Source organism: Dendrobates tinctorius, unplaced genomic scaffold (assembly GCF_039654945.1).
Source record: "Dendrobates tinctorius isolate UK_male_01 unplaced genomic scaffold, ASM3965494v1 ptg000016l, whole genome shotgun sequence".
Taxonomy (NCBI): domain Eukaryota; kingdom Metazoa; phylum Chordata; class Amphibia; order Anura; family Dendrobatidae; genus Dendrobates; species Dendrobates tinctorius.
Window position 1 is genome coordinate 68,494,946 of NW_027361684.1, and position 22,555 is coordinate 68,517,500.

Genomic DNA, 22,555 nt, shown 5'->3' on the forward strand with positions numbered 1-22,555 from the left:
CAGAGATGGAGGAGGAAAAGGATGTGCAGGATCTATAGACTGTGGGGGCAACCCTGATTGACGTAGGGCCTGCAATCCTTGGCGTCAGGAGGACGTGTTCCATTCCAAGGTCCTTCTGGGTCCCGGCTTCCACTATGTTAACCCAGTATGCCATCAGCGAGATGTAGCGTCCCTGCCCACAAACACTTGTCCATGTGTCCCTAGTTAGGTGGACTTTCCCAATAACAGCATTGTTCAGGGCATGGGTAATGATGAGGGACACGTGTTTGTGTAATGCCGGGACAGCATACCGGGAGAATTAGTGGCGGCTGGGGATTGAGTACCTTGGAATGGGCACCGCCATCAGGTTACGGAGAGCTTCCGTTTTAACAAGCCTAAAAGGCAACATTTCGACCGCAAGCAGACGAGAAATGTGTGAAATTAATACTGTGGCCTATGGGGCGTTGGATACGTATTTACACTTGCATTTCAATGACTGGGGCATGGACAACTGAAGGCTGCGCTGGGACAAGGACAAGTGGATGTGCTTCATGATGGTGGTAGTTGAGTGTGGGCAATGACAGGTGCATGGCAGGAGGCATCTTCGCATGCACTGTGGAAAGGGGATTAGCTTGCACGCACAACAGTGGAAGAAGCAGTGTTTTCACCCACAGACACTGTTCCTGGAGCCTGTGGTTCGGCCCACAAAGTCAGGTGCTTTGCTGCCATGTGACTGATCATGCTGGTGGTGGTCAAGCTGTAAGATTTGCTACCCCTGCTGATGCAGGTATGGCAGGTGATGCAAATGGCCTGCTTTGGGTTATCTGCAGAGTCTTTAAAAAAAACAACCATACTTGGGAAGACCTAACAGTTGTACTGCCAACTTCCGTCATGCTGGTGTTACGAGGAACGGTTGCCCGCCTTCTTTCTGCGGCCAACACACTGCTTCTTCCTGCCTATGTGGGTTCTATGCCTCCCTCCCCCTGTGTGCTACTGTCCTTGCTCTGAATGTCCTCCTGCCAGGTTGGGTCAGTTATTATATCATCTACCACCTCGGCTTCCACTTCCGCACCCTGGTCCTCCTCCTGACATGCTGGCAATTGTCTCATCATCGTCCACCTCTTGTGACACATTCCCAACGTTGCCTTTGTGTGACCGTGGCTGCTCAAATCTTTGGGCATCGCTACTTGCGATCTCATCTTGCCCCGCTTCAAGTGGATCGGGCAAGAGGCCCGAATCTATAAATGGAAAAGTGAACAGCTCTTCGGAGTGTCCAATTGTGGGATCAGTTGTCTCCGGGCACTTGGCATTATGGGAGGAAGGAGGATCAGGGTGAGGAATATGGGGTCCAGACTCACAGCTACTCAGATTTGACCGTGTGGAAGACAAGGTGGTAGTGGTAATGGTGGAAAACTGACCAGAATCATTATTCACTAACCAACCAACAACCGTTTCACACTGCTCTGATTTCAATAGTGATGTCCTTCTGCAGGCCCCTAGCAATTTGGTCATGAAAGGCGGGCGAGAAGATGTGGGTGTTTGTTGTGGCACAACTTCAGCTTGCCCATGGCCTCGGCGTCTGCAGGCACCATCACCATCACGTCCACTTCCCTGTCCCTTGCCACGCGCCTTGCCAATTTTAAATGACAATATTTTGCATGTTCACTACAAATGGCTGAACTTGTAGCGAACTTGCATGTGATCCATGTGCGGGAAAACCACACTTTAAAATATCTGGACTGTAGGTAAAAATTTATTTTTGGTTATCAAACTGGTGTCAAAACTAGGGTAAGACATAGCAAAAACAGTAGAATGTAGGCCTGAAATGCCACAATTTGTAGGCCATAGATAGAACTAGCGTTTGACAGCGATCCCAGACTCTTCAATATGTGGCCTGAATTTTTGAAATGCCACAATTTGTAGCCCAGAAATAGATCTGGTGTTTGAAAGAGTTACCGACTGTTTAATATGTGGCCTGGATTTTTTTTTGGCCACCAAAATTGTGTCAATAAGTAGGCTATGACACTACAAAAAAAAATATTTGGAGGACTAAAATTGTAAAATTTTCGGCGCAATGATGTGCTGCATGTGACCGACAAAACACAATATATGAACTGTAGTTAAATATTTTTTGGGCAGCTAAATATATGTTGGCAGCTAAAAATTTTTTGAGCAGTTAATTTTTTGGCAGATACATATTTTTTCGACAGCTAAATAATTTTTTGCCAGCTAAATATTTTTTTGGCACCTAAATATTTTTTGGTCAGCAAAATGGTGTCAAAAATTTTTATAAGACGCTCCAAAAAATACTATAGTAACACAAAAAATGGCAGAATTTTCTGCGCACTCAGGCAACGGGCAAAGCCGTTTAAAATTGCTGGATTTTCACAATGTACAGTAGTATTATAAGGATCTGGCTGTAGTCTGCAGTGTCAACAAGCAAATAGAGAAAAAAAGAGGGGTCTGGATTGCTTTGGAATAAAATAATCAGAATTAAGGTGCCCAAAAAAATTATTCCTGCATGTTGATTGGCGCAAAATTACCGAGCGGAGACCCAAGCTCCCGCCGAATAATCCTGGAAATGCTCGGTGCTCGCCGAGTACTGCGAGTATAGCGATACTCGGGCAAGTACCGAATAGTGGCTTACATATTCACTTATCACTATTGTTTATACCTGAGAGGCAGTGGTGCAGAGTTCAGTGGCAATGTGGGGCTGCTGTCTTCCCTTCACGCCTGACGAGCGCCATTTTTCCATCTTTCATGAGCCAACCCTCATTGTCCCTCTGTCAACAATTGGCAGCATTAATCACAATGCTTTAAAAATCACCATTTAGGTATATTTTTACCCCAATTTGGAATATTGTCATCCACTGGGGTTCCTAATATTGTTGCATATTTTTCAGAAGTGTTTTATATAATATCTCATTTATAACTTTTTTTTCTTACTTCCTCCTTTTTTCCTTTCCGCACTTTACGAAACAGCTGCTATTTTCCCTTCCCATTGGAGGACAATTTGCCTTGTCTTTTTAAATGTTTATTTTATGAAGTTAATGTTATTTAATAATGATATTTATTTTTAATTCAGCTAATAATCACTTCTTGTCTTTATGGTACCCACACATAATAGATTATGTCTATTTATTATTCTTGAAGTGTTCAAAGCCCCACATCTAGGACTATGGTAATGAGTGACCAAATATAGTAGGTCACCTAGAATCTGTGGAGAATTTTTAAGAAACCTTTCATATTCCACAGTACAGACATGAAGGCACTCAAGGAGTTCATGGTGAGTGAAAAAGGATAGACATGCTATTATATTGCAATCCTTAAGTGACAGCCAACACAGCCTTATTAACCCCTTCATGACCGGAGGTATTTTGGTTTAGAGTTTTCGTTTTTTGCTACCCTTCTTCCCAGAGCCATAACTTTTTTGTTTTTCTGTCAATATGGCCATATCAGAGCTTGTCTTTTGCAGAACAAGTTGTACTTTTGAAGGACACCAATGGTTTTAACATATCGTGTCCTGGAAAATGGGGAAAAAAATCCAAGTGCGGTGAAATTGCAAAAAAAAGTGCAATCCCACACTTGCTTTTTTGGTTTTTTTTTCACCATGTTCACTAAATGCTAAAGCTGACCTGTCATTATAATTCTCCAGGTCATTATGAGTTCATAGACACCAAACATGTCTAGGTTCTTTTCTATCTGTGAAAACAAATTCCAAACTTTGTTAAAAAAATTAATTAAAAATGTGCCATTTTCCATTATCCATAGCGTCTCCATTTTTTATGATCTTGAGTTGGGTGAGGGCTTATTTTTTGCATGCCGAGCTTATGTTTTAAATGATACCATTTTGGTGCAGATATGATCTTTTGATCACCTGTTATTGCATTTTAATGCAATGTAGCGGCGACCCAAAAAATGTAATTCTGGCGTTTTTACTTTTTTTCCTCGCTACGCCGTTTAGCTATCAGGTTAATCTTTTTATATTGATTGATTGGGTGAGTCTGAACATGGCGATACCGAATATGTGTATGTTTAATTTTTTTTTCGTATGGTTTTATTTTGAATGGGGCGAAAGGGGGGTGATTTGAACTTTTATATTTTTTAAATTTTTAAAAACATTTTTTTTCACTTTTGGCATGCTTCAATAGTCTCCATGGGAGATTAGAAGCTGCCATAGCCCAATCGGCTCTGCTACATCCAGTCGATGATCAGATCGCCTGCATGTAGCAGAATACCTCACTTTCTATGAGCGGCGACCACCAGGTGGCGCTCATAGCAATCCAGCAGGGACAATTTTAGAGGTCTCCAGGAGACTTCTGGTTGTCATGCCAACCCATCGGTGACCCACGATCACGTGACGGGGTCACCAATGGGCGTATTTCTGGTGTGATTTTCTGAAATGCATGTTAAATGCCGCTGTCAGCGTTTGACAGCGGCATTTAACGGGTTAATAGCCGAGGGTGGATTGAGATTCCACCCGTGGCTTTTCCAAGCACATGTCAGGTGTTCAAAACAGCTAACATGAGCCGGGAAAGATGTGGGCTCACCGCCGGAGCACACATCAAAGGGAGGGAGTCCGACGTGGACATACTATTACACCAAATATTGGAAAGTGGTTAAAGAAAACCAAGCTGATTAGATTTTATGAAGGCATGAGCAGAAACCTGGACAGAGGGTTAAGTACTATCATTAAGGGTGTCTAACAAGCCAGAAACATGTCAGGTTTTAATTTCCATTTCCACTGTTTTTAATGGATTTTAAATAAAGGATTTTTTCATTTTATTCACTGTTTGGAAGGGAAGCTCTCGTCTTTCCTCTTCCGTTCCGCTGTGCTGCACCACCCAGGTATATGGCACCCATCAGATTGAACCTCCCTCTGCTCCATGTACAATAGGTGTGGTAAGCTCCTGATTCCATCTTCTACTATCATGGGGAAAGTCACTTGTAAAGAAAGATTTTAGCATACACGTACAGTACGTAGATCACAGCCTGAGTAACAGAATGCCATGTGTGTCAGTGGCTGCAGGAAAGTGTTGCATTATAAGCGGCATAGACTCATGGGACATGGATGGAATACTGCCATTTGTCAGAGCGTTAATGTGACCTCATCTGGACTATGCCATTCAGTTTTGGGCACCAGTTAATAGAATGGCATAAAACTGAACATATAGTATACACACACCAATGTAGTTTTGATATGGCTATGCTTTATGTTCATTTTTGCACGTCTTTTTCCGAGCAGAATCTGTTTGAAAAAAAAAACATTTTGTGCACATACCCTAAATGTTTATGTCTGCTAAATATTTTCTTGCAGAAAAGAGTCAAGGTATAACATACCTGTCAATGAACTGTTGTGCTTCTCTCAGTAATTGAGATGCCTTTCTTTCCATTTTTATTGGTTGCTCAATGATTTCATGGTTTCTCATTACTATGCAGGTCCAGTATTGTACAAAACCATATTTTAAATACCATGTGATGAAAAATAAGATGCAAAACAGGGCGCTGTAGAAAATGACTTTCCTGTTGATGGTAAGCATATTACTGTATCTAACGATCACTAATGTCATCACAGCAAAAGCCATAAATTGAGTAATTCGTGTCAGTTGTGCTATAAAAGGGCTATCGATTTCCACTAAACCTCCGGGCTGACATTCGTTGATGAGACTAAAAGGCATACCATAGAAATAATCAAAACCATGGCTAAGAGGATGATGGCAATGATCATTACGAGATTCACAATTCAACCCAAGATGCCATTTGCCTAAAGAAAGTAAAGAAAAAAATACTGCAGTTAAAGTATGGAACATAATCAAGAAGAAATAACCAAGTATTTCAGAGCCTTAAAATATGTGTATCATCTGTCTGTGGCTGCACTTTTCATTTAATAAAACAAAGGACTGATCCACAAAGAGGATTTGGCCAAGCATCTCTGAATAAAAATGTCCTCCCAATTCACAGTTCAAAACACCAGTCAGCCAGGATAGTAATCTGTAATCGCTGAATGGGAGACTTGTGAATATCCAGACCTCCCAGCATTCCTGGCTCCTCTTTTGAATAACCGTACTTTTGTGTTTCATTATTGTGGCGTCATGCATACAGAATGTAGCTCCAGCCTAGCTTATCAAAACAGGAGCTGGGAATGCCAGAAGAAATGGAGATGACCTGGCCAATGGACTGCAAATCCATTCAACAATCTCTGTACCCAACTTTCAAGGAAGTTGGGTCCAACCTTCCAGGTTCTGAGAACCCAACATGCTGAATGCAATACCACCCCTCTACACAGCAGCCCTCATTGTTAAAATATTTGGTTCTCTGCTTTTATCTAAACCAGCACTGTACGTAATTTTTGATCAGTAACTGCATGCATCAGATCGGGCACAAGTGGGTCGCCCTCCCAGGGCTGCGGGGTACTCGGTACCGGGCCGGTGTCTGGGGGGATGTGTCACAGCGGCGGTGACCTGGTCCGTGGCCCTGGGCGCCCAAATCAACGGTGAAATGTAATGTAGTTTAAGTGGAATGGAATAGTTTGTGATGCCACCTGTGGTGTTTGGCAAGCAAGATGTTAAGCCAAAGCTGCGTGCAGATCCTCTGGGGCTGATGGTGTGTTGCAGCATAGATGGTGTAGCTCCCCACAGGTGAAGCTGTAACCCCAGGGCCGTGTATAGGCACAGGCGGTGTGAGGAATGTTGGTACCCGGATGTAGCGGTGTTGACGGTGTTAGCGCACAAATGAATGGAGGACACCAGGGCTTGTAGTTCCAAAGCTTTACTCACAGTCCATGGTACACACTGGTACCTGCCTCCATGCCGTGTCCTACGGGGCAGAGACTCAATCAACCTCCCGGGCAAGTCAGGATTCTCCTCTCCAACACTCCGCCAACATGTACCTTTCCTGAACGACTCCTCTATTGCGCCTTAAGGTGTGAAGAGCTCCAGTACCGTGGTACTCTGAAGTTCCTCCTGTCAGATGTTCCTAACAACTCTCTCGTATGACAGACAGCTGTAGCCTCTCTCGGGGACTCCCTTCTCCAGAGTCCTGGCTCTCTATTCAGTTGCTGTTGTGCCCCAAGTCTTAGATGGGAGTAGTGCATTTACAGCCAACTACTCCACCGGTGTCTGCTGCAGAACCATAAGTGTCCATACAACCTCGGGGATCGGGCCCCGGCCTTGCGCTGAGAACCTATAGGCAGGGTTCCTCTTCCAACCCACAACTCCTCTCTGTTCTCCTACTCCTTCGTTCCGCACTGTTCCTTCTCTATCTTATGGAAGCTTAGGTTGCAGTTCTACGTCTTTCTCCTTCTGTTCCTCTCCCATGCCAGCCAGCTCAGATCACTGAGGTAGCTGCAGCACTCCATCCTCCATCCCTTCCAGGGATCCCCACTCCTCCCGAGTGTCTTCCTTCCTCACTGACCTTCTGTCAGACTGACCTGTAATTCTAAATCTTCCCAACCTTTTATATATCTCAACTCCACCCACCTCCCAGCACATCTCGTGTTCCGAAGCAAGGACCCTCGAAAGGTGCTCTGCTACCCTCTAAGCATGGAGCCGCAATGGGGTCCTGCTGAACTATCCTGTGTGTGGGGTGCAGATGTTGGAGCGTGGAAAGGAGTTCCCAACTTACCTAGTTGGTGGTGCACCGCACCTTAGGAGAAGGTGCAGTACCTCTGTGGTGACTGAGCCTCAGGGGCGCCACAACCCCCCGTTAAACACAGCACGTCCGCGGGCTGCAAGACAACAATGTAGACAGCAAAGAAACATACAAAAAAACATACAAAAATTTTGTAATGCATAACTAATCTTCCTAGTATAGGAGGTACTCATCTTGAACGTTACAAACAACCTCCTGGCTCTTACTGAAACCTGGATCCAGCAGTCAGACACTACCGCTGCTGCTGCTCTTTCATACGGGGGGCTTCACTTCTCTCATACCCCAAGATCAGACAATAGAGCTGGTGGAGGCGTTGGTCTGCTCCTATCACCAAAATGTACCTTTCAGGTTATCCCTCAAGTACCCTCACTTGTCTTCCCTTCTTTTGAGGTCCATGCCGTCAGACTCTACACCCCCTTCTCCATGCGAGTGGCGGTGGTGTATCGTCCTCCCGGCCCCTCCCATCAGTTCCTGGATCATTTTGCCACTTGGCTTCCACATTTTCTCTCCTGTGACATCCCTACCCTCATCATGGGTGATTTCAACATCCCCATTGCTCTTCCCCTCTCACCATCTGCTACTCACCTTTTATCTCTAACCTCCTCATTTGGCCTTTCGCAGCTTACTAATTCTCCAACGCATGAAGACGGAAACTCCCTCGACTTGGTCTTCTCTCGGCTTTGTGCAGTGGATGATTTTGCAAACTCCCCTCTCCCGCTCTCTGACCACAATCTTCTTTCATTCTCTATCAAGAACTGCCATGCTGCTCAGGTCACCCCCACTGTCCAGACTTATAGAAACATACAGGCCATTAACACCCAGAAACTTATGAAGAACTTGCAGTCTTCATTGGCCCCTATCTCCTCCCTCTCCTGTCCTGATTCTGCATTGAAGCATTACAATGAAACACTTCAAAGTGCCCTGGATGAATTTGCACCCCCTATAAATAGAACACCACAACGCAGACGGCGACAACCCTGGCACACGGTGCAAACACGTTTCCTGCAGCGGTGCTCCAGGTGCACCGAACGTCTGTGGAGAAAATCCAATCTACCCGAAGATTTCATCCATTTTAAGTTTATGCTTAGAACATACAACACTGCCCTTCACCTCTCCAAACAAACCTATTTCAACACCCTCATCACCTCACTGTCCAATAACCCGAAACGTCTCTTTGACACTTTTCATTCTCTACTCAATCCAAGAGTACAGGCCCCAACCACGGAGCTCAGAGCTGACGATCTGGCCAATTACTTCAAAGAAAAAATTGACCAGATCCGACAGGAAATTATCTCCCAATCACCTCATACCATGCACTGTCCTCCCTCACCCACTGCATCGAACTCACTCTCTGATTTTGAACCAGTCACAGAAGAAGAAGTAAGCAGGCTCCTTGCATCTTCTCGCCCAACTACTTGCACCAGTGACCCATTTCCGTCACAGCTCCTTCAGTCCCTTTCCCCTGCTGTCACCCCTCACCTAACTAAAATATTTAACCTCTCTCTCTCTTCTGGTATTTTTCCCTTCTCATTTAAGCATGCCATCATACATCCACTACTTAAAAAACCATCCCTCGACCAAAACTGTGCCGCTAACTATAGACCTGTCTCTAATCTTCCCTTCATCTCTAAACTCCTGGAACACCTGGTCCACTCCCGTCTTATCCGCTATCTCTCAGAAAACTCTCTTCTCGACCCTCTCCAATCCGGTTTCCGCTCTTTACACTCCACTGAAACTGCCCTCACTAAAGTCTCTAATGATCTGCTAACAGCTAAATCAAATGGTCACTACTCCATGCTAATTCTCTTGGATCTCTCTGCAGCATTCGACACTGTGGATCATCAGCTCCTCCTCACTATGCTCCGTTCCATTGGCCTCAAGGATACTGTTCTCTCCTGGTTCTCCTTCTATCTCTCCGACCGCTCCTTTACTGTATCTTTTGCCAGTTCCTCCTCCTCTCATCTTCCCCTTACTGTTGGGGTCCCCCAAGGATCGGTTCTAGGTCCCCTCCTCTTCTCCTTGTACACTGCCCCTATTGGTCAAACAATCAGTAGATTTGATTTCCAGTACCATCTCTATGCTGATGACACCCAATTATACGCTTCTTCTCCTGACATCACGCCAGCCTTTCTAGAAAACACCGGCGATTGTCTAAACGCTGTGTCTAATATCATGTCCTCACTATATCTGAAACTGAACCTGTCAAAGACTGAACTCCTGGTGTTTCCTCCCTCTACCTATACCCGACATTGCCATTTCTGTGTGTGGTTCCACTATTACTCCCCAGCAACAGGCCCGCTGTCTTGGGGTCATACTTGATTCCGAGCTTTCCTTTGCCCCCCACATTCGATCACTGGCTCGCTCTTGTCATCTGCACCTCAAAAACATTTCTAGAATTCGACCTTTTCTTACCTTTGACTCTGAAAAAACTCTTACTGTTTCTCTTATTCATTCTCGTCTCGACTATTGTAACTCTCTTCTAATCGGTCTCCCTCTTACCAAACTCTCCCCCCTCCAATCTGTCTTGAATGCTGCAGCCAGGATCATATTCCTCACCAATCGTTACACCGATGCCTCTACCTTGTGCCAGTCATTACACTGGCTACCCATCCACTCCAGAATTCAGTATAAACTTATTACCCTCACTCACAAAGCCCTCCATGGCTCAGCACCACCCTACATCTCCTCCCTTGTTTCAGTATACCACTCTACCCGCGCCCTCCGTTCTGCTGATGACCTGAGATTAGCATCCTCAATAGTCAGAACCTCCCACTCCCGTCTCCAAGACTTTACACGTGCCGCGCCAATTCTTTGGAATGCACTTCCCAGGTCAATACGATTAGTCCCCAATACCCACAATTTTAAGCGTGTCCTGAAAACGCATTTATTCAGACTGGCCTACCACCCCAACACATTAACCTAATCTATCCCTGTGTGGCAGAGCCAAAAGTTTTACCATAACCAGGTTCCCCGCATCATGTTCCCACATGCTTTATGCCTCCATTAGCCCTCTGTGTCTGTACTGTTACACACTTAACATTATGACTGGTCCATACAATCAGGGTAACTGTTACCACCCACCTTTCGTGTCTCCCTCTTTCCTCATAGACTGTAAGCTTGCGAGCAGGGCCCTCACTCCTCTTGGTATTTGTTATAATCTACTGTATGTGATTATTGTTATGCTGTAATGTCTATTGTCTGTACAAATCCCCTCTGAAATGTAAAGTGCTGCGGAATATGTCGGCGCTATAAAAATAAAATTTATTATTATATTATTATTATTATTATTATTAAGTCTATCTAAAATTCTATCTAAAATTTGTAATTCTAAGTGCAATTCTCAATTCAAAGTGCTATTCTCTGTAACACATTTTTCTTTCATTTTTCTCTCTTTCTCTACACGCAAGACGCTGACCACAAATACCTGGTCCGTCACCTGACAATTTCAATTCTTTATTCATATCACTCATCTCTATATCAGACATTCCTAATTCTTCTATAAAAGCCATTTCTCAGTTACTAATACTCTTATAAAACACATTATCAAACACTTCACAGTAAAACATTCAACAATTATTCTTGTAAGTGCTGGACACCGCTCCAAGCCGGGATTTCTTGCAGTGTCCTTTGAGGTAGACATCATCTTCAAAAAGTGTTCATGCAAAACACCATCTTCGCAAAGTGTCTTTATGTAAAACATTATCTTCGCAAAGTGTCTTTATACGAAAAACCAAGAGAGAGCACCTAAAGAGGTGCAAACTATTTACAAGCACAGTTTCGGATCATTCAGCGTCCATGATCTCCTCAGTTCCAATCAGAAAACAACGCTGCCAATCAAAAACTAGGCAAAAAAGTGCTACCAGAAAAACAAAAACATGATGAACAACTGGTGCAAACAAACCCTCCTGGGTAACGAGATTTACTGTATATTTCTTAATGGGGGTCCCCTCCTGGGGTTCTGGAAGCTGAACTGGAACTGTCCTCATCCTGATTCTGGTTTCTTACTACAGGGCCTTGAAGCTGTGGCAAATGGAACCCATGATGTATCTCAATGCCAATCAACTGTTCCTCCTTGATAGGTGGTTCTGCTGCTCTAGTACGAGGTCTAGCTCCTAGGGCTTCTGCATCTTGTCGGCGCTGACAAGCAACTACCTGGGGACTTGGCAGTGAAGGGATCCCGAGATCACCGTCCCAAAACGATCCAGACCCCCTCTTCCCTGAAGATATCGGATCGGGCGTGCCGGCTCCAATCGTACCCCAAGCAGCATGGACCTCCTCCGCCTCTCCATCAACCCATTCGGAAGGCCGTGGTATATACCTGGGAGCTCCCGACAGTGCGGCCTCTGCTCCGGTGCAGGCAGGGTGGCAATAGGCGCTGCCCGATGAGACACCGGGGACGGCGGTGGAGCCAATAGCAGCTCCGGTTCCGTGGGGGCGCTGGCGGAACCTGCGCAGCCATGCCAGGTCCGGGCAGGAGCTTCCCTTCCTCCACTTCAGCTCCCTGGGCTGTATACAACTCCTCCGGTATTAGCAGCAAAGAAGGGACAGAGTACACTGCTGATGACATGGCAGCGGCTCCAAGCTCCACAGGATCTGCCAGGGAAAGGTCCGGTGCAGCAGCGGTGGGTACCAGTGTTGCGGGTACTGCCGGCGTAGGCCCCTCCTGGGCACTCCGCTGGCCCAGCCTCTCCAAGGCCTTCCGTCTCAGCTGCAGACGGGTAGTCCGCTGCTCAGCAACTTCATCTTCCAGCTGCCGGCGGTTCACCCCGGAGACCGGGCCGGAGCTGCCAGCCATGGCGTCAGGGAGATCCACCTCCCCGCGCCCCGCGGGCCCCCCACCCCCCAAAACGGCGCCCCGGTGCTCCTCTTCCCGCCTCGGCCCCTTTCCCGCCACTGGCCTCCTCCGCCCCTCCCTCCGAGGGCGGCGTCCTCCAGTGCCCCCACACCAAGCCAGCACACGAACCCCTCAGGGGGGCAGGCCACATCTCTGCCACATAGCAACCCAGGCAGGGAAGGCCCAATACTCCTTGCGGTCCTCTCCCAGGACCTCCCAACTCTTCACGCCCCCACCCCTCCGTGCCAACGGCCACCTCCAATGTCCATTCTACAGTCCATCAAATCAGGTCTTCTGCACATCCCCAAAAGTTCAAAGTCTCACAACTTTCAGGCGCACGGAACCCGATGGCATCGGGTCTCGCCATCCTGCCCGCGACGCCAAAATCGGGTCGCCCTCCCAGGGCCGCGGGGTACTCGGTAACGGGCCGGTGTCTGGGGGGATGTGTCACAGCGGCGGTGACCTGGTCCGTGGCCCTGGGCGCCCAAATCAATGGTGAAATGTAATGTAGTTTAAGTGGAATGGAATAGTTTGTGACGCCACCTGTGGTGTTTGGCAAGCAAGATGTTAAGCCAACGCTGCGTGCAGATCCTCTGGGGCTGATGGTGTGTTGCAGCATAGATGGTGTAGCTCCCCATAGGTGAAGCTGTAACCCCAGGGCCGTGTATAGGCGCAGGCGGTGTGAGGAATGTTGGTACCCGGATGTAGCGGTGCTGACGGTGTTAGCGCACAAATGAATGGAGGACTCCAGGGCTTGTAGTTCCAAAGCTTTACTCACAGTCCATGGTACACACTGGTGCTTGCCTCCGTGCTGTGTCCTCCGGGGCAGAGACTCAATCAACCTCCCGGGCAAGTCAGGATTCTCCTCTCCAACACTCCGCCAACATGTACCTTTCCTGAACGACTCCTCTATTGCGCCTTAAGGTGTGAAGAGCTCCAGTACCGTGGTACTCTGAAGTTCCTCCTGTCAGATGTTCCTAACAACTCTACTCGTATGGCAGACAGCTGTAGCCTCTCTCGGGGACTCCCTTCTCCAGAGTCATTGTATAAGAGAAAACAAGGGCGGGGGCGCAGACATAGGGCTTCACCTGGTATAAATCAATTAAAATATAAAAGTACTCTGGAGTACTCACCCTTTATGGGTTGTGTTCAGACACAACCACTCTCAACGTTTGTTGCAGTCATATAGCTGCTGCAGAGCTCGTGCAGGTGGACAGCGTCCACTAGGTATCATAAGTTGAGGATCCAAAAAAGCACTTCTGAGCATCCGCGCTGCTTTAGTGATAAGCATTCTTCAGAAATCCATATAAATCTTTCAAGTTCTTTATTATATGTACTACAGAAACTACGCGTTTCGAGGTGACAAACCGCACCTCTACTTCAGGTTACAGTACAGCGTTGTGATCGGTCTATACAAATGACAGCTTTATATGCTGTGTGGGCGTAACCTCCCGTTGTGAGAAAAGGGCGTCAACCTGCACATGCTGCACATAAAAATATTTGGAAAAGACAAGCAAAGTGACATATATATATAGAAAAACATTTATTCGGGATAGTGATAGTATTGTGTATCCTATTCAGACAATCAATGCAATAACATGGACTTTTATAATTAAATAAAAAGAAATATATGAAATATGTAGAACACAAAAAAAAAGGGAACAAGAGAGGATAAGAACCAGTTTCATTGTGGTGAGTTTGAGACAAATGTCTGGCGGTTTCACCACTGAGCTATCATGAGTGATGAGCTACCAGTGGTGAGGAGTAGTGGAGAGTAATTACTCATTTGATATAACTAGTGAAGATAGAGAGTGCAAAAAGTTTCCTATCCACCAATAGTAGTGATAAATGGGAGTGTATAAAATTTGGAACTATATTTGGAGAAATTATGTATTTTAAACCGATGTTTTTTTTTTTTTTTATGTTGCCATTCACATGGCAGATCTATGAAAGAACTAGCAGCATAAGCATATTGCCACAATTCCCAGTGTGCAAATATGCGAGTGAAAAATATAAAACCAAAGTGTTTAATTTAAAGATGTGTTTTAAAATTATTTAAAAAATTATTTAAAAATAATTTTGTGGGGAAGTTTTTAAATCCCAAAAACCAACATTAATGAAAGGACTGATACAAATTAAAAACAAATGTATTTAAAAATGAGAATTAGCGGTGAACCCAACTATAATATAATTATGTCCACCAGAGAGAGTAGTGCTGAGTGAACTAGAATGACCCAAGGGATCCCTGAGGTATATCCCGGCCAAGAGCGTAGTAGGGGAAAAAAAAAAAAAAAAAAAAACCATTAAGAAATGTATCTCACGTAGCATATATTATTTTCTCATAAAACTTCTTCTCAATTCACCAGATAAAATGTGAGGATAATTTAGTACACTTTAAAATTTTTTTACAAACAAATTAATATATTAAATATACAGAAAATTATGAAAAACATTCCTCAAGGTAAGACTATCTAAAAATATTGCATATTTCATTTAAACCTTTTGGATTAATAGTATCGAGTCGATAAATCCAATAAATTTCTTTTCTACTAAGTTGTAGAAATCTATTCGGAGCATTTTCAGGTATATGGTCACTGGAAAAAAATGTTAGAGAAGAAAAATCATTTTTATGATGTAGGGCACAATGTCTAGATAGTCCATGTTTCATATAGTCAATCCTCACATTGTGCCTGTGGGAGTTCATCCTTTTTCGAAAACACTGAGTAGTTCGTCCCACGTATTGTTTTCCACAAATACATTGTATTAAATATATAATAAAACTTGATTCACAAGTGAGATTGGCTTTAATAGTAAAAGTTTCACCCGTTGATGTTGAAATAAAAAGGGTTTTTTTATGACCAATGTCCCTACAACACAAACATTTCTTTTTCCCACACTTATAAATTCCTGGTGGTACTGCAGTTTTCTTTTTAGTTGTCACAGAGATTTTTTGTCCTCTCAATCTACTCGGAGCCACAAGGTTTCTAATATTGGGTGGTCTCCTGAAAGTAACACCTGGGGTTTTTGGTAAAATGGTTTTTAAGATGGGGTCATTTAAAAGAATGTGCCAATTATCCTTTAAAATTTCACGCATTTCCTTATGGTATTTATTAAAAGTGGTAATAAAATTAAGATTAAAACCGTCAGTATTAGTTTTAATCTTTTTAGCTAAAAGTGATTTTTGATCATAATTATTTTGCACATGACCCAGGGATTCCTTTATTAGTTTCTTAGGATATTTTTTTTCCTCAAATCTTTCTTCTAGTATTTTAGCTTAGTTTAAAAAATCAATTTCAGTAGTACAATTTCTCCTAATTCGTTTAAACTGGTTCACAGGTATGTTTACCAGCCATTTGTTATAATGGCCACTGTGGTAATGCAAGAAGCTTTTCGCATCCACTTTCTTAAAGTATGTTCTTGTATTAATTTGAAGGTTTTCAATATAAATATTAAGATCTAAAAAGTTAATTTCTTTCTCATTGTGGCATGGAGAAAAGGACATCCCCCAATCATTATTATTCAGATCTATGACAAAATCCTCAATATTCCCTTTACTACTGTCCCATATTCTGAAGATGTCATCAATAAAACGTTTAAAAATTTTTATACAATCGTAAAAGCGTGATTTATAAATAAAAATCTCTTCGAATCTCCCCATGAAGAGATTTGCGAAAGTTGGCATCACTTTTGACCCCATTGCCATTCCCTTCTCTTGGTGATACAGTAGGTGTTTTTTAAAAAAGTAAAATAGTTGTTCTTAAGAATAAAAAATAATCCATCATAAATAAACCTCTTTTGTGCCACTGAAAAAAGCTCATCTTTTCTAACATAATGGTAAAAGCTTGTTAATCCCAATTCATGTTGAATATTCGAGTATAGGGCTGCTACATCTAAGGTAAAAAATGTATAGGATTTTTTCCATGTAAATTCATTCAATAATTCTATAAGATGAGATGAATCCCTCAAGTAGCTGGGTAAATTGGTCACATGTACTTTCATTAATTTATCTATATACTCTGCAGGATTACTCGAGATGGAGTTTATTCCAGATATTATCGGACGTCCGGGGGGATTGCTAATATCTTTGTGTAATTTTGGGAGGTGATAGAAGAAGGGTATGTTAGGGTTTTTTATTTTCAGAAATTTACTTTCTTTTTCATTAAATATTCCTTCCTCAGTCCCTCTTTTTATTAAATCCGAATAGGCTGTTATTAATTCAGTTGAAGGGTAATTTATTACAACACTATAAAAATCTGGATCCGATAAGATACGGTTAGCTTCCTGGCAGTATATATCATAGTTTTGAATCACTATACCTCCTCCCTTATCAGCAGGGCGTATAACAATTTCATTATTCTCTAGAAGATCCTGAATGGCATTTTTTTCCCTCTTTGTTAAATTGGAGAAGGAGAAGGTGCAGTACCTCTGTGGCGACTGAGCCTCAGGGGCGCCACACAAGATTGCTTATTGCTAGGAGCACAAGGCGCAAAGTAAATAGATGAGAAATAAATTTGTTTATTATCCTTTCAAAACTTCACTGGAAAACATACCGTATACTACTACGCAGCCATAACTATGTGTGTGTTATACACTGCTCAAAAAAAAAAGGGAACACTTAAACAACAGAATATAACTCCAAGTAAATCAAACTTCTGTGAAATCAAACTGCCCACTTACGAAGCAACACTAATTGACAATCAATTTCACATGCTGTTGTGCAAATGGAATAGACAACAGATGGAAATTATTGGCAATTATCAAGACACCCTCAATAAAGGAGTGGTTCTGCAGGTTTGGACCACAGACCACAACTCAGTACCAATGCTTTCTGGCTGATGTTTTGGTCACTTTTGAATTTTGGTTGTGCTTTCACACTCATGGTAGCATGAGACGGACTCTACAACCCACACAAGTGGCTCAGGTAGTGCAGCTCATCCAGGATGGCACATCAATGTGAGCTGTGGCAAGAAGGTTTGCTGTGTCTGTCAGCGTAGTGTCCAGAGGCTGGAGGCGCTACCAGGAGACAGGCCAGTACACCAGAAGACGTGGATGGGGCCGTAGGAGGTCAACAACCCAGCAGCAAGACCACTACCTCAGCATTTGTGCAAGGAGGAACAGGAAGAGCACTGCCAGAGCCCTGCAAAATGACCTCCAGCAGGCCACAAATGTGCATGTGTCTGCACAAACGGTTAGAATCCGACTCCATGAGGATGGTCTGAGTGCCCGACGTCCACAGATGGGGGTTGTGCTCACATCCCAACACCGTGCGGCCCTCCAAAGATATGCCACCCCACACCATTACTGACCCACTGCCAAACCGGTTATGCTGAAGGATGTTGCAGGCAGCAGATCGCTCTCCACGGCGTCTCTCTCGTGCTCAGTGTTAACTTGAGAGCAAATTCCTTAATTGATGTAAAAAGACATAAATCCATGTGACACATTCATTCTGACATTGAGTGTGTCAAAGGTTGTCATAAGTTTATACTCCCAGACTCTCCTGTCTCTCTGAGATATAAAGTTACCTTTTAATACAAGTAACCTAATGTTCTCACCGCCACATAATAAGAGAAAAAAGATTGGATCTACCTGTGGCAAAACATTTTTGTATCTCAGATCACAGCACTATGGACATGAGATTACAATTAAGGAATGTGCTCCTCTGAACTTGTGGGGGCATCACAACCCAGAACCAGACCTCAATCATAGCACAGTAAAACATGCACACTCCTTATCTATGAACTGTTCCAATATTTATGGCCACAACTGTTTATCATCCTTCCATAATGGTAGCTCTTCTTCACGTCACTTGTCTTATTTATTGCATTATTTCTCTGCTGTGTTGTGTATAAATATGTGATTCTTTAGATTTTGCATTATTCTATGCCTGATGAAGAGACTTGAGTAGTCTAGAAAGCTTGCAATTTGTTACCATCTTTTCAGTTAGCCATTAAAAGGTATCAACCACTGAGGTAACTCAATTCTAAATATTTTGCCATTAGGCACAGTGAAACATATCTTTCCTCTATCAGTTTAACAATGACTTTGTCACATACACCCCTCTGCCCTAATGTATTCTAATAAAATGCAATTTCATTTTTGGGTGCAGCATGAAAAAATTGTGGAAAAGTTCAAGGGGTTCACTTTTTCAAGGTACTTTATATCTACCTTATGAAAAAGGTGTTTATAAGGCAGAAAATATGGACAAATAGAATAAATTGTGATAAATAGTGATGAGCGAACTTGCTCGGATTATGTGTTTTTAGAGCATGCTCAAGTGCTAATTGATTGTATTCTGAGTGCTCGTGTAATGGGGTACGGAGGTTAGTTTATGCCGCACACCCTTTATGTACCTCCCTGAGAAATTGATATATTTGGTATGTCTTATAATGTTATCATACTGTGTAATGTAATGTACATATACTAATATGTTGAGTTGATATAGGGAAAGTGTAGGATTTAGATTTAGCCCAGTAGGGGGGCACAATAGAGTAAAGGGGGTTTTACACATAGCGATATCGCTAGCGATATCGCTATAACGTCACCGATTTTGTGACGTTATAGCGATATCGCTATGTGTGATACTTACCTCCAACCGGCTCCCCCGCTGTCCATCGCTGATCGCGCGATAATGTCCGGCTCCATTTCTCGTCGTCAGCTTCCTGCTGAGGCTTCCTGCTGTAACGACGAGCGACGCGTGGAGGCGGGCGGGAAGACGCAAGGATCGCTGTGTGTGAAAGGTGAGTATCGTGCGCTGCGTCGCTGCTGCATCGCTGCTGCATCGCTGTGAGGTCTGCCTGTGTGACAGCTCACTAGCGATCATTTAGCGATGCACCAGCGATCCTGACCGGGTCGGATCGCTGGTCGGATCGCTGGTGCATCGCTAAATGTAAATGGCCCTTAAGATAGGAAATAGTTAGACGAATAGACTTTAGTTAGTTAGGAGGGGCTAACTTAGAGTAGTTTTGAGGAGCTTCCTGGGTTCAGGCAGAAGGGGCTGGGAGACCAGACAGGACAGTTGGGTCCCGTAAAGTTCAAGCAGAAAAGCCCAGTTGTCCAGGACCTATGGGCTGACAGTCAAACGGTAGTGGAGGAATACAGGGCAGCATCAATATGGTAGCAGCTAACTTCATGGGAACAACCCTAAACCTCCGAGGCGAAGCTGACGGAGAACTCCCGAGGCGGGTTAGTCTGACCAGTCGGGAAACTGTGGTACCGAAGGAGACGGTACGACTCTGTGATGTTCCTGGAGAAGTGAGGGACAGTACAGGGAACAGAATGTTGATAATTTGTGAAGAACCTTGTGCTGTTTCTGTGACTAAAGTTGTTTTGTTGAAACTGGATTTGGACTCTGACTGTCATTACGTGGTGTTAAAGGAAAGAAGCCCCAGCAGACCGAGGTGGACCCTGATGTACAAGTAAGTGGACCAACCAAGTGTGCCACAGAAGGGACAATGTGTTTATGTGACGGAGGGCCAGTGCGACAGAGCAGCCACTGTTAGCCACGACTACAATGACTGAACTGTTTGTACCAAGGACTGTGACAAGAACAAGGGGGCATTCTCTTCGTTTGGAGGAAAGACAATTTCTGCACCAGCATAGAAGAGGGTTCTTCACGGTAAGAGCAGTGAGGCTCTGGAATTCTCTTCCTGAGGAAGTGGTGATGGCCAAATCACTGAATGAATTTAAGAAAGGAATGGATGCTTTTCTTGTGAGTAACAGTATAGAAGGTTACGAATAACATAATATTATAGGTAGATGGTTGACCCAGCTTAGGGGAAGGAATTTTTTTCCCTATGGAGAAAATTGGCTTCTACTCTGCGGGTTTTTTGTCTTCCCCAGGATCAACAATGCAGAACAGAAGCACTAAAAATAGGCTGAACTAGATGGACATAAGGTCTTCCTTCAGCCTTCAAAACTATGTTACTATGTTACTATGTTACAACCCTGGCCCCAGTTACACTCGAATAGAATGCTCGAGTCCCTGCGGCTCCATGTCTTGCTGCTATTTGACGGTCGCATCACATGCATGGATAACCTATTTGTTAGCATGTTTGCTCATCACTAATGATAAACTATATAGGAGGACAGTCAAAAACATTATCTATAATTCCAATAGAATAAATTTGTCTTTAAATGGCAACATATAGAAAAATAGTATGAGGGTTTTAACTGTGTAAAGCATTACCTAGAATTCCAGTAGAGTATCCATGTTTTTGCAGGATTGAGGCAAAGGTAGTCTCATTAGGGGGAAGTCCACCAGGTGAACCAAGCCACTTTATAGTACGAGCTCCACCAGATGAATCCATACCTAGCAAAACAAGTCCGATTAGAGCTGCAATGTAATTTCATTTCTCATGCATAAAATAGCACCCAAATGTTTTTTAAAGGAAAACTTTATTGAGGGATACCTATATATCTTTAAAATACTCTTTATTAAGTTAAAACACCTTAAACAACTCAATCAGTTTAGTCGAAGACTTGACTAAACAAATACATCCAAAAAACAGCCAAAAACATGGATTTATTTATCCCTTCAATAAAACCAGACGACATAAAAAAATGAACTGAAAATACACAACCACGGGGGCGGGTCGGTGTGTTTCCTCCAGATACTAAACAGCTGATGATGTGATACAAACCCCTGAGGGTGTATAATTAGTCCACTTTTCTGCCAGAATAGCATCCAATCAGCACCAAGGTCCAGTCAGGCTACTCAGGCAATAAAGGATCAGGAGCCACTGTTACTAAGGTAAGGGCCTTGCCCCCTTGAGTGACCAGCCGAATTACCTCACAAACATTACACCTAATGGGATAGAAAACTGTGACAATTATTGAGTTACTAACTAGGGATCCTAAACCATAAAATTCACTCATTTAGGTGCCACAATCCCATGTGGCCCTTTCCATTATCCCCTCCAGGGACCTTCCATGAGATTGTAGAACCCATTTTAGAGCTTAACTCTAATCAGCTGAAATAAAGGCTACAAACAATGCTGTGGCATGAGATGGCTGTAAGGCTTTATTGAAGGTTACCTATATATCATTAAAATATTCTTTATTAAATAGAACACCTTAAACAACTCAATCAGTTAAGTCGAAGACTTGACTAAAGATATAATTCCAAAAAACACCCAAAATCAGGGGTTAATTTATCCCAAACGGGCTGTCGCTGGAGAGGCCCCCCCAACACCACACAGCCATTTCTCCACCCCAGCACCTAAACTATCATTGAAAATATCCAACCCAACCGGCGATACATGGACTCCATCCTCTCTATACAAACTCGGCAAGAAACCCTCTAACTCCCTATGGTGAACAGTGACACCCCATAGGACTGTAAGAAAACGCTCCATCGTTCTAGTGAGGAGCTTGCGAATAGCCTCCATGAAGCTCATATTGACCGTATTCCAAGCCAGCCAGGGAATGACCACGGAGAAAATCAAAGAACACCTCGGAACCATAGACTTGATCACTTTAAGATCATGTTTCATTTGCCAAAAAAGGTCCACTGAACGGTTACTCCCGAGGTCGTTGCCGGCCAAATGGAACACGAGCAAATCCGGAGGGAGGAAAACGGAAAGCAGCTGAAAGACAGTAAAACATAATTATTTCCAGCGCATTTCCCATTCCCGAAACCACCATATCCTAACTCTATCAGGGTCTAAAAAAAGTTCTGCGTGTAAACTCTGGCAGCTGCCCTCTTCCGCTTCCAGTGGACAAAAGAATGTCCAATGATCCAAACAGACAGAGGACCTAGAAAATAAGTAGAAACAGATTAAAGAAAAAATTCCTGACGGACATACAAATTAATACTATGCGAGTTCCAATGCTCAATTTTCCTGATCATCCCCTCCTGGAGGCCCATCCGAGCCGCCTCCATGGTGGCCCCTATTCTAAAGAAATTATATAAAAAACGGAAGCTACAGAGGCCCAATTTACCCAAGCATTGACGAAGGACAGCATTAAATTGATAAATGGTCACTGCCAAAAAATTTTCATATACAAAAAGCGGACCAACACCTGCCGGACTCATACGGAGCCAATTTGCCAAATGTAAATGCGGACAAAGCAAAGAACCAGGGATCGCCTTCA

General features: G+C 43.7%; 1 protein-coding gene across 3 annotated transcripts in view; it reads right to left on the reverse strand.

Annotated features, from left to right (window-relative positions):
- The window catches only part of LOC141080610 (arylsulfatase D-like), a 187,695-nt gene that overhangs the window by 75,130 nt on the left and 90,010 nt on the right, over window positions 1–22,555 (reverse strand). For all 3 annotated transcript variants that reach the window (XM_073565952.1, XM_073565951.1, XM_073565953.1), the window contains 2 exons: window positions 20,649–20,771; window positions 5,320–5,743 (listed from right to left, as the gene is read on the reverse strand). In XM_073565952.1, coding sequence (XP_073422053.1) covers window positions 5,320–5,743; window positions 20,649–20,771 — 547 coding nt within the window. The remainder of the gene's footprint in view (window positions 1–5,319; window positions 5,744–20,648; window positions 20,772–22,555) is intronic.